The sequence below is a fragment of the Papaver somniferum genome, chromosome 7 (assembly GCF_003573695.1).
Source record: "Papaver somniferum cultivar HN1 chromosome 7, ASM357369v1, whole genome shotgun sequence".
Taxonomy (NCBI): domain Eukaryota; kingdom Viridiplantae; phylum Streptophyta; class Magnoliopsida; order Ranunculales; family Papaveraceae; genus Papaver; species Papaver somniferum.
The window spans coordinates 10,587,950-10,604,686 of NC_039364.1; the positions used below are offsets into that span (position 1 = coordinate 10,587,950).

General features: G+C 36.0%; 1 protein-coding gene and 1 pseudogene across 1 annotated transcript; one reads left to right on the forward strand and one right to left on the reverse strand.

Moving 5' to 3' along the window:
* Positions 1 to 1,116: 1,116 nt before the first annotated feature.
* LOC113294078 (protein ALP1-like) lies at positions 1,117 to 1,623 on the reverse strand. The gene has a single exon (XM_026542502.1). The coding sequence runs from the start codon at positions 1,621 to 1,623 to the stop codon at positions 1,117 to 1,119; it is 507 nt and encodes a 168-aa protein (XP_026398287.1).
* Positions 1,624 to 8,571: 6,948 nt separating this feature from the next.
* On the forward strand, positions 8,572 to 14,065 carry LOC113295450 (annotated as a pseudogene).
* The last annotated feature ends 2,672 nt before the right edge of the window (positions 14,066 to 16,737 follow it).

Genomic DNA, 16,737 nt, shown 5'->3' on the forward strand with positions numbered 1-16,737 from the left:
AATGAGGAAAAACTTTCGCATACATTCCCTTTATACTTGGGAGACTGCAAAATCCACAAACAACAAAATTTCAGTCCAAAAAACAAGAAAAATGAACTGGAACTTCACAAATTTCAGTCGAAAAAAACGAAAGTGTAACCACCAGGGCATTCCTATAAAACTTCTATGTTTATTTTCTTCTGCAATTCTAAGACATCAACCCCGTACTACTTGTATGACCTGATACTGATACCAATACCAAACCAAGGATAAAACTACATGATTAAGAGAACAAACTGACTAAACAGAAAGGAATATATTTAATAATGGTTTGAAATTACCTTAGCCCATTCATCAAATAAATTCTTCTCACACACAAGCTTATTGTTGACATAATCCCATTCAAAACCACTGCCAGCATTTAGCATTTCGTTGATTGCCATTGAATGCTTCTTCAGGGTCTTGATTCTAGAATCAATGATGGTAGTACTTAACCCGGAATTGGGTAGTTTCTCAGCTAATTTCTGTTCAATCACTTTCAAATAGCCAGATTTGAATTCTGTATCACTTTTCCACTTGCCATCGAGCGCAAGTTTCGTCAAAACATCAACCAATATGTCATCTTCAACTTGTACCCAATTCCGATGAGGTGCCATTACTTGCCTGTTTACAACCAAGTTCCGTCAAGATAATTTCAAAAATAGTTTAACATCAAATAAAACAAGGAATAAAAGAACACAAATTAATTGTTATTAACAAACATTTATACCTGTTGATGACAAGAATGATACATTTCATTATCAACTACTACAGACTTCTGTCTAGGAATAGTAATTCCAGAAAGACATAAAGGCGGAAAACTGCATTTCATTTCTATAAGTAATCACATGCTCCAATGTTCTACCACCATCTAAATTTTTGTAGAGCAGTAAACACATTAATCATTGCTACATATAAACCCACAAAGATACTAAGATAGAGATAAAAAATCAACCATTTGCAAAAATAAATCTGAAATAAACCATTTGACAAAATTATACCATTCAAAGATAAGTAATAAACCTTGTTCTTGTAACAGTACAGTACAAATGAAAGTGATAAAAAATGTAAGATAATACAGGAAAATGATGAAATCATTTAACTAACTATGTGCCTACGTCTATGTGCAGTCCATCTTTCCCACATTTGATCTGCCAACTCCTTTCTCTGAACATCCCAATAATTCGAGGAATCAACATGTTCGATCATTCGACTTTCTTGAGGAGAAATCAAATTAATTGGTCCATCTTCATATTCATCTTCCGGTAAAAATTCATCCATCGGCATTTCTCTCCTAATAAGGTTATGTACCAAACAACAAGCCATGATAAAACGACAATGTATGTTCACAGGATACCATGAGGGACCCCGAAGTATTGCCCATCTCATTTTCAACAATCCAAAAACTCTTTCAATCACATTCCTAGCCCTACAATGTTTCATATTGAATAACTCTTCAGTTGTCCTGGGTTCTAGACGATCTCTCCCCCATTCCTTCAAATGATAACGTTGACCTCTAAAGGGAGCAAGAAATCCTCCACTATTTGGATAACCGGCATCGACAAGGTAATAGTAACCTAAACAAGTAAGCATGTAAAAAACCATCATTATCTTAATAAAAAACATGAAAAACACTCGTTAATCCGCAGATTCAAGTTACAATACTCTAACAAACTTACCATGTGGAACTTTTAAGCCATTTTTTTGTAAATGGCTTCCCTAAGAACACGAGAATCGGCAGCTGATCCTTCCCATCCAGGATATACATATATAACCTCCAAATATTGAGAACATACACCTAAGACATTGGTAGCAATTGCACTTTTCCTTGTACGATACCTAGGCTTGTCTGCTGTAGCAACGTGGACACTAATATGTGTTCCATCTAATGCCCCTAGGCAGTTCTAAAGGTAAACAAGGTCGTGTTAATAGTTCATTATAGATACGAAAAACCAAGCGTTAATATTCATTACAGATAAGGTTAACAAGGTTTTAATATTTAATTAGAGATAATCTCATACCTTAAAGCAATTCCACCTTTGGTCAACTGAACTTGTAGCGACTGCTACCGGTTCTTTTAACAACTCTCCTTGAAGCCTAATAACTCCTTTCAACACCGTGTTCACATGTCTACTAATCGTATCTCCTAATCGCTTGAATTGAAAACCCACAACTCTATTCTTATGGTGATGCGCAATTACATAAAAATATCGCCACCATTTCTTCGACATCACAATTTCTATTATCTTCTAATCCACTAGTGGTGCGCAGCTTATGACAAAGAACTCTAAAAGTGCATCTATCGAGACGAAGTTGGGATTTACATTTGGTGTCACTTTTGTATACCAAATCTTCCATCACCCACAATCGTACCATAGTTAATTCAAAATGATCATTGGCTCTCAACACACAGCTTTGCTGACGCGAGACATATGAATAGAAATAAATGTAAAATAAAGTTACTGCATCCAACATTGTTCGGATATCGTCTGTCATCATTTCAAGTTTTCTGTTTTTGGTCAAGACTAGAGGTGCCATACTGGAAGTGGGTCTGAATTTGAAAAGCATAAGAACAAAATGGTCAACCATACATGATTATAGAGAGACAAATAATAAAACTAAACGTGTTGCCATTTTTAACCTACTTGTTACTGTTAGAGAAGATTATTATTCTGCAAATTACTGCGGACCCAGTAATTCATTGAAGTCCCATCACACCACTTGAAAACACAAGATCTCAAAAATAGAAACAATAAAAAATCATACATCCATAGGGTGACTCAATATAGGCCTCAAATCAAATCTCAAAAGTTTTTCAGGACAAAACAAGCATAATATAAGTTATAAGTGATTAGTGGATTGTAAAATCATTCTCATTCAAGTAGGGAAGCATTGTCCTCAATGGAAAAATAAAATTTTATATTTTGAAGCAAGATAGTCTGAAGCAAATAGCATGACAAAAAAAATTATGCCAGAACCACACAATGAGAGAAAAATGCAAAAACAAACCTCTAAGTTAGTCTCTGTGTAAGCTAAAGCCAACTGCGAAATGAACCACCACCAAAGATACATTTTCTTCTTCCTCAACACCTGATCAAAACCAAAACAAGATACAACTTAATGAAAACAAATTCCTCCAAAGCTTATAGATGCATTCTCGTACACACTTTGCTTAGGCCTATTTTCAAAAGTTATTCTCCAAATAAAGTGATTAAGGAAAAGTTCAAAGACAAGGTAAAAAATATACTAGTTTTCACATAAAAATGGTAAAAGTTAAAAGAATTGGAAAGTGTTATTTTCCTAACTGAAAAGGTTCCAACCAAACTCAAAAGTTTTCACAAAAATTCAGTACTAACAAAATGGTATAAACTCACATTAAAACTATCAACCAGTTCATTCCCCAAGGAGTTGTTACCGTGTTTGAATGGTGAGTCAAATTTAAGAATTTGGAATCACAAAAACCAACTATCCGCTAACCAGAATACGAAGAACAAAATGAAATCGGATATCTAGAAAACATCAAAATGAGTTTCCCCCCACAAAGAACATACCCAGTTGCTTAGCATTTCCTATTATAAATAACTTTCTATCTCTTGCACCAAATTTTGTTATACATCATTTCCCTGACTCATATGAGAAGACATAGAACAACCCCAATTACAGCAACTACAAATTTATGCAGGGTACTACTACTAACATAACACAACACAATCAAGAGATAGTGAAAAGATGATTTCATGGATTATATCATAAACCCAACACACATGCACATGCATAAGCTAATTTTATCATAAAACCAACACTCAAATCCATACTAAAAAATTACCGAAATCAATTTAAATGAAATTGGTGAACAAATTATACCTTGAAAGTTCTTAATAATTGAATCAAAGGGAAAAGCTGATAATACTGTAGTTGATTGAGTCGGGAGAAGAAGAAATTGGTACTGTTGAAAATGAAAATTACAGTTCTTGTCGAAGAGATTATTGTTCCTGAGTTGATGACCGATTATCACAAAGCCGCAAATCCAATTGAGATGATAATTGGTCGTTTAATTAATAACTCCTGCAACAAAATAAAAAGAAATCAAAACCCTAGAAACAAACTAAATGAGCAGTTAAAAATGAAAAGGAAATTACATACAGATAGAAGATGAAAGACATACATACCAGAAGTTAAAACCCTAACCTAATCATCGTAGATCTCAATCTCTCGTTCTTCAGTGATTTTATTCTTCTTCTCTCTCGATTACGAAGAAATGGTTAGAAATGAAAATTGAAAAACAGATCGAGATTTTGTTTTCAGATGGACAGTTTGATAATTTAAACTCAATTCCCCTTGTTTTCTCCGGAATCGAATTCTTTTCCACCCACCCAGCGCTGCAATGGAATAGAGCTGATAGGAGGGAATCGGATTCCTTAGGAATCGAATTCTTTTCTACCTTGTTAAAAATTGTTCCTAAAATTTTGGAACTTAAGAGACGAGTTAACAAACTTGTTCCCAAAATTAGGGCTTTTTAAGAGCCAAGTTAGTTTCTATGTATAAAGTATTAGAATTAGAGGTGTATGGATAATCCAACCTAGAACAGTAATAAAATTTTGTGCTTCGGTTTTTGGTCTCTTTGTTAGGGAGGATCATGCGCTATCGTGAAGTTCAATATCGGTGTCAGAAAAAAATTCGTAGAGAGAGGATTTTGATATTATAGCGGTGATGTCTTATTTCTCATATCATTCCGTGGGGGATAGCTTCCATTTACATTTTTTGGCCCTTTCAAATTCCATATCCTCTACTCGAATGCTGCCCATGATTTCCATTGTGTTAATGTCTCAAACACAACATAACACTTGATTTGAACAAAAAACCCATCCATATTCCATTGTTTTGAACCCACTGGTCTTTGATACTGTGCACTATATCCCCTCCTCATGATTTCCCTGCCATATTCATTCCACACAGTTACATAATTTTAAAATTAAACTTAAAATCCCTAATTGTGTCAAATCAAAATACTAGATGTGAGAAAAGATACCTAAAAAACAACAATTAGGCCTAGAAATCAAGTTTCTACGAAACCAAAAGAGAGGGATTAAAGAATTTGAGATCTGATTCTTCTAGCTGTGAACTAGATGGAACATACTTAGCGTTAATATAAAAAACTCAGCATCGTTATTATACCAATAGATCTACAGAAAATGAGTAAAAAGTTAGGGTTTCTCACGTTAGCATGAAACTTTCTCAAGGTTCTTCGGAAGGAAGATAGATTTGAAGTCATCATAGGAATCTCATGAGGTCACATCGCTTCTTAGAAATTTTCAGTGAAGAAAAATTTCAATCAATCGATTGCCAACATTAACTGCACAAATCGAAGAAACAAACTGATTAAAACCCTCAAATTAAGTTAACAAAATGCCAACAGGGAAGAGGCGAGAGCAAACCTCTCTGTTCTTCGGTGGAGAAAAAATGGAAAAAGTAAAGGGGAGAAACCAGATTTGTTTGAGAAGAGAAGATAAGGCTCGAGGAGAAAAGAATAAAAAAACAATTTTTTTTTTTAGTTTTACAGGGGGTTAGTCGTGGGAGAGTTTGAGAGATTTTAACGGAGTTAGCAAATCCCTTGTTAATCGTGAGAGAGTTTGTCAAAATCTTTAAAATCTCTGTTAGTGGTGAGAGATTTATAGGGAGTTTCTAAAACTACCTCAAAATCCCTTAAACTCCATGTTAGTGGTGAGAGATTTGATTAGAATCTTTTAAACTCCATGTTAGTCGTAAAACACTAGAGTCATAGGAAGCTTATAATTTGGGGGAGTTTGAGGGAGTTTCATGATGTTTTTGTGCTTGGACAAAATCTCTCAAAAAACAAGAGATTTCCGGGGAGTTTGGGTTAAACCCCCCAAATTGCCTAAACTCTCTCACACTCCCTCTAAATCCCTAGAGATTTAAATACATTAAAATCTCTCAAACTCTCCCACAACTAACCCCCTGTTAGTAAATTTTTGGGAAATCATTTACACTGTCGGAAGCTCGAAACTGACCAAAAAAACTACTCCTTTGACTAATTCTAGTATTTCCTAAGGTTGGTCAAAACACCGTCACAAATAGTGACTATTTGTGACGCCCCTAAAAATAAACCCTCACTAATAAGACTTATTTTTGTAGTGTGTCTTGTTAACCCTTTGGGTCTTGTCTTGGGTTGTAGAAAGAGCATGTAATGGTCTTTGATTTAATGGAAGTTTTTCTGGTGGTGTTGGTCGTGGATGTAGCCTGTAAAGTCGAACCACATATATCTTGTGTTGTGGTTGTGTGTTTGTTTATCTTCTGTCTCTCTCTTATTATTTCTCCCATGTTTGGTTCAAATCACCAATTGCCCTTTGTGATCCTGATTTCCACTGCGCTCGGGGTGCCAATTTTCCCAAAAATTGGTATCAGAGCCAAGGATGGACTGGTGTGATTAAACCTGGAATTGGACGATAGTTTATTGTCAGGTGGAGAAATATATTTTGAAGATAATGTTTAAACCGGTGTTTGCTCAAGAATGGATTTGTGACGTGATTTCCAAATAGGAGGTTCAACTTGGTAAAAGTTTATGTTCTTCTTTTGGTTTCATGATGCGGTATGGCATGCAGATTAAGGCTGAATGAGGTGGAATACATATATACTTCTTGAAGAGTGTTAGTAATCATACACTATAAAGAATGGGTTACAAAGTTTGAAGAAAGGATGGGTCTGTAAAGTCTCATGTAGAAGAATGTCCAGCAACGCTTCGAAGTTATGCACGAGATGTTATAGATTTCCGTTCTTAAGTTTATGTTAAAGTATTCTTGATGGCTTGCACGTAATATCAAGAATGTGCCCGATCTCAGAAGCATGTACCACGGTTATATAGGTGTTCACATGGTATATATTTTGAGCGAGTATGCTGGGTGTGATGGTGGTAAAAAGTATGTCAGATTGGTGATGGCTTTGGGAATCGCTCAAATGTTTAAGCTTGTTAATCATAGTGGAGATGTCTGATGGTTTGTTTCAGATACACGGTAATCATGACATGCACTGGAGTATGATATTGAAGCTAATTCTTACTTTCTGGGTTAGAGTTCAATATGTTGTTAGCTTACTGGTTAAGTGGAGATAATGTTGATTCTTCTGGATGGTTCTCTTGGTAATCAATGGTAGAGTCTGTGCAAGGATTCATTGATGGTGATTAAAATTTTTCATGATATTTGTGAAACATGATAAATTTCACAAGTGTTCTTCATGAAGAAGATGGTTTGAACACTTTTATCAACATCATGGTATTTTGGTCGAAGAGAGGGTTCAATGGAGATGGAAATTCGTGTCTGAGCTTGAAAAGTAATTCTATGGATATATGGAGATGGTGAAAAACTCTGGTGGAAGATGGAGGTGATTTCCAGTGATCTTCTCATGATTTAAAGCATGATCCGAGGTGGAGACTTGTGGGATTTGGTCGGTTTTGAGTTTGACCAAAAGTCAAACTCTACCTTGTTAAAAATTGTTCCTAAAGTTTTGGAACTTAAGAGCCAAGTTAGAAAAACTTGTTCCCAAAGTTAGGGCTTCTTAAAGGAAAAGTTAGTTTCTCTATATAAAGGATTAGAATTAGAGGTGTATAGATAATTCAACCTAGAAGAGTGGTAAAACCTTGTGCTTAGGTTTTTGGTCTCTTTGTTAGGGAGAGTCGTGTGATACTCTGAAGGTCAATATCCGCGTGGGAGAAAAACTTGTAGAGAGAGGATTTTGGTATTCTAGTGGTTAGGGTTTGGGGCTTTGCCGTAAACCAAGTTTCTAGTGTTTCCATGTTTCTCCTCTGTTACTAGCAGCTGTGAAGAAGGTGTAAAAGAGAAGACATGAGGCTGGTTCGAGGAATGGTTAGAGAATTGATTTGTATGATTTCTTCGATGGTGTTCTCGGGTATGTCTTGTTAACTCTTTGGTTCTTGCATTGGGTTGTGGAAAGAGCATGTAATGGTCTTTGATTTAATGGAAGTTTTTCTGCCGGTGTTGGTCGTGGATGTAGCCTGTAAAGGTGAACCACGTATATCTTGTGTTGTGGTTGTGTGTTTGTTTATCTTCTGTCTCTCTCTTATTATTTCTCCCATGTTTGGTTCAAATCACCAATTATCCTTTGTGATCCTGATTTCGGCTGGGCTCGGATATCAATTTTCACAACAGTAAACACTTTAGGGTGATGATGTATAGCGAGTTGGCTATACTTATTACTGCCTTTTGAAATAGCATGTGACGTTTCGGCAAGGGAACGTTCTAGACATGCCAGGACCAACAATTGAGGTTAGACTCCAGAGGAGAACGGCCAAAGGCTGTGGACCAGACAAGCAGCGAGGGATAAGACACACCGACAATTAAGATAAGATATGATTGAGATATGATCGGAGGTGAAATCCACGAATCCGTAGATTCAAAAACGGCTTTGCTATACTTACCGTGAACGAGAAAAACTCCTGGGACCCACCACCCAGAGATTTATAGAGACCCGTTTTTTTGTGTCACTGGGTGTATTCACGGTGGGTTTTCCACCGTGAGTATATCATTTTCCATTCAAAAACACAATAATTAATCTTCAGATTCGTGTGAAAATCGGAAACTTTGTATTGCTAAATGATAATAATAAAAAGTTGCTTAGTACGTGCATGCTTACCTCACCTTTATAATGTACTGAGTGATAAAACCGTCTTCTCCCTGAGCTCATTTCATTTCATATGGCAAAGTTCCAAGAAAAAGATAACCAAGTCGAGATGACTACCACAACCTCCTATCTTCTATCATCTTCATCATCATCAGCGCCTCTGCACACGTTTAAGGTCCTTAGACGCACACTCTGGAACCGAATCTTTGCTCTGATTTTCACATCGGCAATCTTATCTTTATTGGTGCATCATTTCATGTGTCTTAGGTTCCACAAACACCACAACTTCCTTCCTTCACTTCACCTTATTATTCTCCGATATGATATTCGCGTTCATGTGGGCAACCACGCAGTCTTTCCGTTGGCGTCCCATCCGTCGATCTGTGTACCCCGAGAACCTTATTCAAGTAACCAGGGATTGTGATTTTCCAAAGTTAGATGTGTTCATATGTACTGCCGATCCGTATAAAGAACCACCTATGGGTGTCGTTAACACGGCTTTATCGGTAATGGCTTATAATTATCCATCCGATAAGATATCGGTATATGTATCAGACGATGGAGGATCGGAGTTGACTCTTTTTGCTTTCATGGAAGCTGCTAAGTTTGCTACTCACTGGTTGCCTTTCTGTAAGAAGTATAAAATTGAAGATAGGTGTCCTGCTGCCTATTTCAGTTCTAGTCATTGCAGCTCAACCACACACGCTGAGGAGCTTAAGGTAAATCATCATCAACACACTCCGTTTTAATTTTCGTTTTTCGTTTTTGTGGAAGCACTGCACTTAAATGACCTTAATTAGTTATTATAGTATAATTGATTTGAATAATTACAAGAGCTTGGCTTTATTAGCCAAGCATATAGATAGAATAAGAGATGGTCCATACCACAGGGAAAGCCAAAACCTCGATACAGGCGAATTTTGGTCCCATCGGTATATAATAACGACTAAGATAGAGCTGTTTCGCCGGATCACATGGATACCCGAATTAAAAATTGTGGAATTCAGCATTTTCCCCGTCCCTGCCTTACTGGCTGGCATAGGCACGAAAAATCAACTTTAGTATTGGGAGATTCTAAATTTACCCACGTGATACAACCCTTAGGACTCATTTGGCAAATAAATACATCCTCCTGCTAAACAATGAGAAGAGATACATGGATATGAGTCACGCAGAATAACCGGAGGAAGGGACGAAGTCTTTGGTCACTGTAGCAGGACTGTTTAGCATTACGCACAACGATCCAGATTTTCAGGATAACCTACTGTTTGTTTCGACGGTCATAAATAGTGTTCGTTTTTCTTGCGCACCAACTTCCAAAATTGCTTTAAGAATTATATGGTCAAAGTTTGAAGTTTTGTTCATAGATGATGACTTCTTATCTTCATTCTGTAGAAAGACAAAAGAAAGAACATCACAGAAGTTATTAAAGTACCGACAAATTTTTATCTTTTAAAGTTATGGTCTAGAACGTTTTTTTGTGTGGAACGACTGCATTTTTGTTCTTCAAGTACTAGTGGGATCTGGATCTAGATTCATCACGTCTTGTTACAGGTTCAGATCGCAAACTTATAAAATATTATGCATTTATAGCCATTGCAACGCAGTTGAAAATTTGACACATGCTATAACTACACAACTCTCTCCTCGTAGTGCACAATCGATCACATACTTTAGTCCACTAATGAGCTTGAGACTGAGTGCCTATTACTACGGTGTCTAGTTTTAATTATTTATCTATTTTTAATGATCGTTTTCAAGCGTTCTACATTTCTAAGAATCTTTTTCTTTCTTGTTGATGTTTCATTTTCAACGAATCTCTTACTTTTCTTTATAAAGTTTCAAGAAATTGTTTGTCAAATCAATCCTATCCATATCTAGTAAAAAAATAATGTGTCATTTTTAAGGGTTCTACGTTTCCAGCTTTCATTGGATAAATCAACGATTTATGTTATTCTTGAATCTTCAAAGCCTTCGTTATAAACTTGGTAGTTCATTCATACCGTCAAAAAGTAACTTCACCTGCGAAGAAATGTATTGGCATCCACACTTAACTTTTCTGTAGTTTAATGATTTAAGTATTAAAACTTTTTATCTGATTAGGTATCCTTAATTAATTGATAAGATGATATAGCAAATGAAGTCGTTGATTCGTTTTTGGTGTGCATATGATATAGCAATATATACATAGAAAATTGCAGTTAAACCAATAACTTGATAGTTGATACCGGCCCTTTGTTCAAATGGTTAAAAGATCCAGTTATGCCCCTTCAAGATGGATACAGCTACCAAGTAAGCTAAGTCCTAATAGACTTTGTTAAAAGATGCAGTTATGCTGCATTTATAACCCAAGATTAAAGTTTAAACCTTATGTAATAGTCTCATTGTTTGCCCATAAAAATGAATAAAAGAAAAAGGAAAGCCTATAAGAAGTTCATCCTTGCCTGATGTATACCTAGCTTGCAACTGTTAAAGGCTTAGTTTGGCCTTCTCTACGAAGCATAAATAAGAGCGAAAACAAATCAAATTCAGAAGTGCCATTTGAACCCATTCATTTAGCAAATTGAAGAATGTTCTCTGTTTCATCTACTATAATCAATTACTCGCCACCTACAATTATATATGATGGCAAATGGATTGAAAGAGAAAGGATGTAAAGCTTAGGATGGAGAGAATATGGAAAACTAAAAATGTCAGAAGTGGGATTTGAACCAATGCCCTCTTTCGAAGACCAGAACTTGAGTCTGAAGCCTTAGACCACTCGGCCATCCTGACATCGGTGGATGAAATTCGAAAAACCAACTTCCTTAGAATACCATCTCGGAATCACCAATGACCGGGTGTATAAGGGTTTCCTCATTGTCATTCCTAAGTTTGCATAGAACCAAAACTAGACATCTTCTAGTCATGTAATGAAGTTAATAATTAACAAATATGAATTGACCATCTTTTTTTTTTTTAATGACTGACAAATTTTATTAGGTTATCATCACTTGAACAATTTAAACTACTCCCAACTTATCGATTTTTTGGTTGTTCTGTTTCTCTTTTTATTTGTTGCAGATGATGTACGAAACTATGAAAATGAAAGTAGAAAGCATTATTGACAGAGGGTGTGTAGGTGATGAGCACATCAAAACTGATAAGCAGCGTGAAGCTTTCGATCGGTGGGCGGACGGATTTACACGTCAAAATCATCCTACTGTAGTCCAGGTACCAATTTAATCACGCTTTTTTGATCGATCTATTGAGTTGTTGGCTGCGAAACATTATGCATGGTACACATGAGTAGAAGTGCATTTGACACTATGATACATATAAGTATACAGGTGTGAAGTGTGTCCTGTCAGCTATATCAACATACGCCGTAACATAAGATTTGATACAACTAGTATATCATTGAACATATTAAGATTTCAGTCTGTAGACATCACTCAACAAATTTTTTTAACGGTTATTGACTCAGGTTCTATTAGAGACTGGTAAAGACAAGGACATCACAGGGGTTGAGATGCCAAACCTAGTTTATGTTTCGAGACAGAAAAGTAAAGCCTCACACCACCACTTCAAGGCTGGTGCTCTAAATGTTCTGGTAAGCTACTCAACGTAATCAACTAACTTTGTAACTAGTAAAGGTTTGATTCCTGTAATAATGCATTTTCCCCATCCCTAAAAGCTTCGAGTATCGGCTGCCATGACAAATGCACCATTAATCCTGACGTTAGATTGCGACATGTATTCAAATGATCCTAATACTCCCCGTCAAATGTTATGCTTTATGTTGGATTTGAAGATGTCAAAATACGGTTTTGTTCAATTCCCTCAACGCTTTCATGGGATTAATAAGAACGACATCTATGGAGGTGAAAACAAACGTTTGTTTCAAATAAATCCAATCGGTATGGATGGTCTAGCGGGAACCAATTACGTAGGTACAGGGACTTTTTTTCGCCGACGAGCTTTCTTTGGTGGGCCTTCGTCATACGTGTCCGCTGAAAAACCAGAACTAAACCCTAACCATGTTGTTGATAAGTCCATTCAATCAGAAGCAGTTCTGGAAATGGCTCAAAGTGTAGCTAGCTGTGAATATGAAAATGGTACCAGATGGGGTTATAAGGTATGGCAGGGTCTGTGCTCTCATTAAGTGAAGTTCATTCATTGTATGATATTTTCAAATGAAGAATTTGATTGCATGCAATGTTTTAATACTCAGTATTTGTGTTGTTGTTGTGCAGATGGGTTTCAGATACGGGTCACTAGTGGAAGACTATTTCACAGGTTATCAATTGAATTGTGAAGGATGGGACTCTGTATTTTACCATCCAGATCGGGCAGCATTTTGGGGGGACATTCCTATCAACCTTGATGATGTGTTGAGCCAAAACAAAAGATGGTGTGTAGGCTTACTTGAAGTGGCTTTCTCCAAATACAGCCCCATCATATTTGGAACAAAATCTAGAGGTATTTTGATGGGCTTAGCTTATTCCCATTTCGCCTTTTGGGGTATTTGGTCTATTCCGGTTACCATTTATGCTTTCATACCCCAACTTACTCTCCTCAATGGAGTTTCGCCATTCCCTAAGGTACGTACACTTCATGATGTTTCAGGTAGTTCCGTTACGTAGGATGATATATGCGATACATGTGTTTTTACTAAGGTTGGATGCTTAGACAAAAATATTATGTTGGGTTTCTTGCAGGTATCTGAACCTTGGTTCTTCTTGTATGTACTCGTTTTCCTTGGATCTTACATCCAAGACTGCCTAGATTTTAAATTAATGGGAGGAACATCTCACCGTTGGTGGAACGATCAAAGAATGTGGTTGATCCGAGGAATCTCATCTTATTTATTTGGAACCATTGATTTCTTCCTGAAGTCATTAGGTATCTCTACATTTGGTTTCGTTATAACTAGTAAAGTAATAGATGATGAACAAATTAAACACTACGAACAAGGAGTTTTCGAGTTTGGAGTTGCGTCACCTTTGTTTGTACCATTAACAACAGCAGCTATCATCAACTTCACCGCCTTTTCTGTGGGTGTCACGAGATTGATTTTGGGACACAACAAATTGGAGGAAATTTTCATTCAGCTGTTTTTATCAGGGTTCGGGGTAGTTAATTGTTGGCCAGTATATGAAGCTATAGTATTGAGGAGTGACAAAGGAAAAATGCCTTTAAAGATTACAATTTTATCTAGTCTTCTGGCGTTTTCTTTGTACTCGTTATCTTATTGTCTTACATCGAAAATATGACTAGGGATTGGTTGTAGTTTTGAGGTCTGTTGAATACTATTTTACATGGATTCTTGCACAAGAACTATCATTTCTTGATGTTTTCTTTAAGGACCCTATTTTTAACTTTTATTTATGCAAAGCAAACGTTTTTCATGGGATTAAAGTTATGCCTGTCATGATCGGTAACGGTTGCACCAGCAGATAAGTTTTCTAGTAACAAGTAAACGTAAAGAAAGAAGGCACCTAGTGTGTTTGCTCGTAGCCAAGGATGAATGCATTATGTGTGGAAAACATGTCTTTATTCCGAAATCTGTTGCAAAAGCCGAACATGTCTGCTTCAGAGAAACAAGTTTATAAAATCTTGTGAATTGATCCAATGAAACGAAAATTACAAAGATACAAGGTACATTCAACGAATGAAATCAATCTCAGTACTGGATTCATGATGAGTTAAGTTGAATACATCTCAGTAGTCTCAGTTGCTACTTACGGATATGACAGAAACAAGCTTACGAAACCTTGCTAGTGGATCCAATGAAATGAAAATTACAAAGATGCAGGGTACATACAAGGAATGAATTTTAGGCACATTCTAGGTATGCGAGGCTTTTTTTTTTTTTTTTTTGGACAATCAACATATTTCAATTTATTCAAATAAAAATCGTGATTACATATTCGCTTACGGGAATAACAAAAATATCAAAATACAAAAAAATCAAAACTCTAATACAAATAAAGACATCAATTACAAGTAGATCGCGAAGAGAAAGAGAGATAAACAACAAAGATATCCAAAATAATTTTATGTATAAGGGAGAGATGATGGTATACCGTGAAATAAAATCCAACCATTTAATCTGATTGTAAACACCTTCTTCGATAAGAGATGCTCCTAATACAAAGGAGTACTTTGCCCATAAATTTGTCGATCCACACGAACACGGATGCCGATTCAAAGCGATGTCGTGATGAATCGTTGATGTTTTGTATCAAGAATAGCAAGCCACGAACCAGCCATTAAAATTTGAAAAACTCGCCCCACAACAACGAAGAAAAGTCGTCTCAAAACGACGAAGAAATATGTCAAAAGACATCAATTTCCATTGACCTTCTTTGAGAACTTGTTCTCATTATCTTGACATACGTCAACAGAGTTCTTCCTAAGTTTAGCATTGCTTTTCTTATTTTGAATCATATTTATAGGTTGGATCGCACCAAACACAGATTGTTAAATCTTTTCGTGTTTGCCTGCTCTGATACTAATTGAAAAGACGAGGGAACCCAAATATACCATCTAAAAAATTTTCACCTATAAGTCCTTTCTCCGAAAGCGATTGTCTATGGACTGAGTCGAGACAATACAACTAATCGGTTCACATTTCATGTGATCGTCTATGGATACGAGATCGAGACAATACGACAACAAGATAACTTGCGTTATTGACTATGGATACACGATCGAGACAATACAACAACGAAGTATGATTACTTGATAATAGGTTCGGACTTAACCAAACACAATAGAATGGCTATCAAGTAAATAGGAATTAACGTTTGTGTATTTTACTTCTAATTATAATAAATCAATTATAATTGCGGAAATAGAAAAGTAAAAGACACAACAAGATTTTGTTAACGAGGAAACCGCAACTGCAGAAAAACCCCGGGACCTTGTACATAATTGAATACTCTCAGGATTAAGCCGTTATACAACATCTAAACCAACGTCGTGTAGTTGATACCAAGCAACTAAACCTATAGTTCACCTAGTTCCGTCTGTATCCCTGCGCCTCCAAGTTGCAATAAGTCACGCACTTGGAACAATTCCTTTGGTTCGTATTCCAAACAGTAAAGGAACAACAAATCTGTTCGGTAACAACTCTTTTCAAACAACGTGATATGACTTTGACAAAAGGCTCTTCCGTTTATTCCAATAAACTCCTTTGTCGGGTTCTTAGATCAATCTATCCAAATATTGTCCGAAATCTCAGTAGAAAATCTCCAATTAGTAAATGCACATTACCAATTTTATTTTCTAAAGATATGCATTTAATTGCTGGAAATTAAAAGCATATAAAACTAAAAACCTTAATTAAAAGATTCTCAATTTATTTCGATCCGAAATTCTCCTTTAGTTATTAAGAATATCTTTGAACAATAAAAGATAAGAATTACTGCACATGTTCAAAGTATGTCGACATCTTTACTTTGTAAATCCTTTTTCATATTTACAATCTTGGAACCGATTTTCCACACTTCCAAATGAGTTTAGAATTGGTTCATATGACTTCCAAGAACTATGTGATTGATTATCCTATCAAATCACCATTAATGGGTTTCACGGTTCTACCAAAAAACAAAGATTCGGTTCTTCCTCCATGTAGGTACTAGGATCAGTCACACTAGCTTTCCAAAAATTGTTTGACTAGGTACTAAGATTCGTTACCACATAATTATGGTATTTACTTTTAATCGATTGCACAAGTCATAAGACTGGTTACCAATTACTAAGACTTGTTTTACCTCTTACAAGGATCGATTCCACATACTTGTGATCGGTTGCACCTCTTATTAGGATCAGTTCCCCAATGTCTAGAGTTGGTCATACCAATTACAAAATATCGATCATACCATCTCAGGTGATTACTTAAGATAGTTTCACTAATAAAAGTCATACAAATACAAAAGTCAGGCATTGTGAATAGTTTTACCAAGATACATAAACAAGTTATGAGCGGTTATACTAAACATACATATTGGTAATCCAAAGATTTGCAATGAATAACAATACAAATAAGCCTAGCGATTTCCCTTTCGATTCACAAAACAA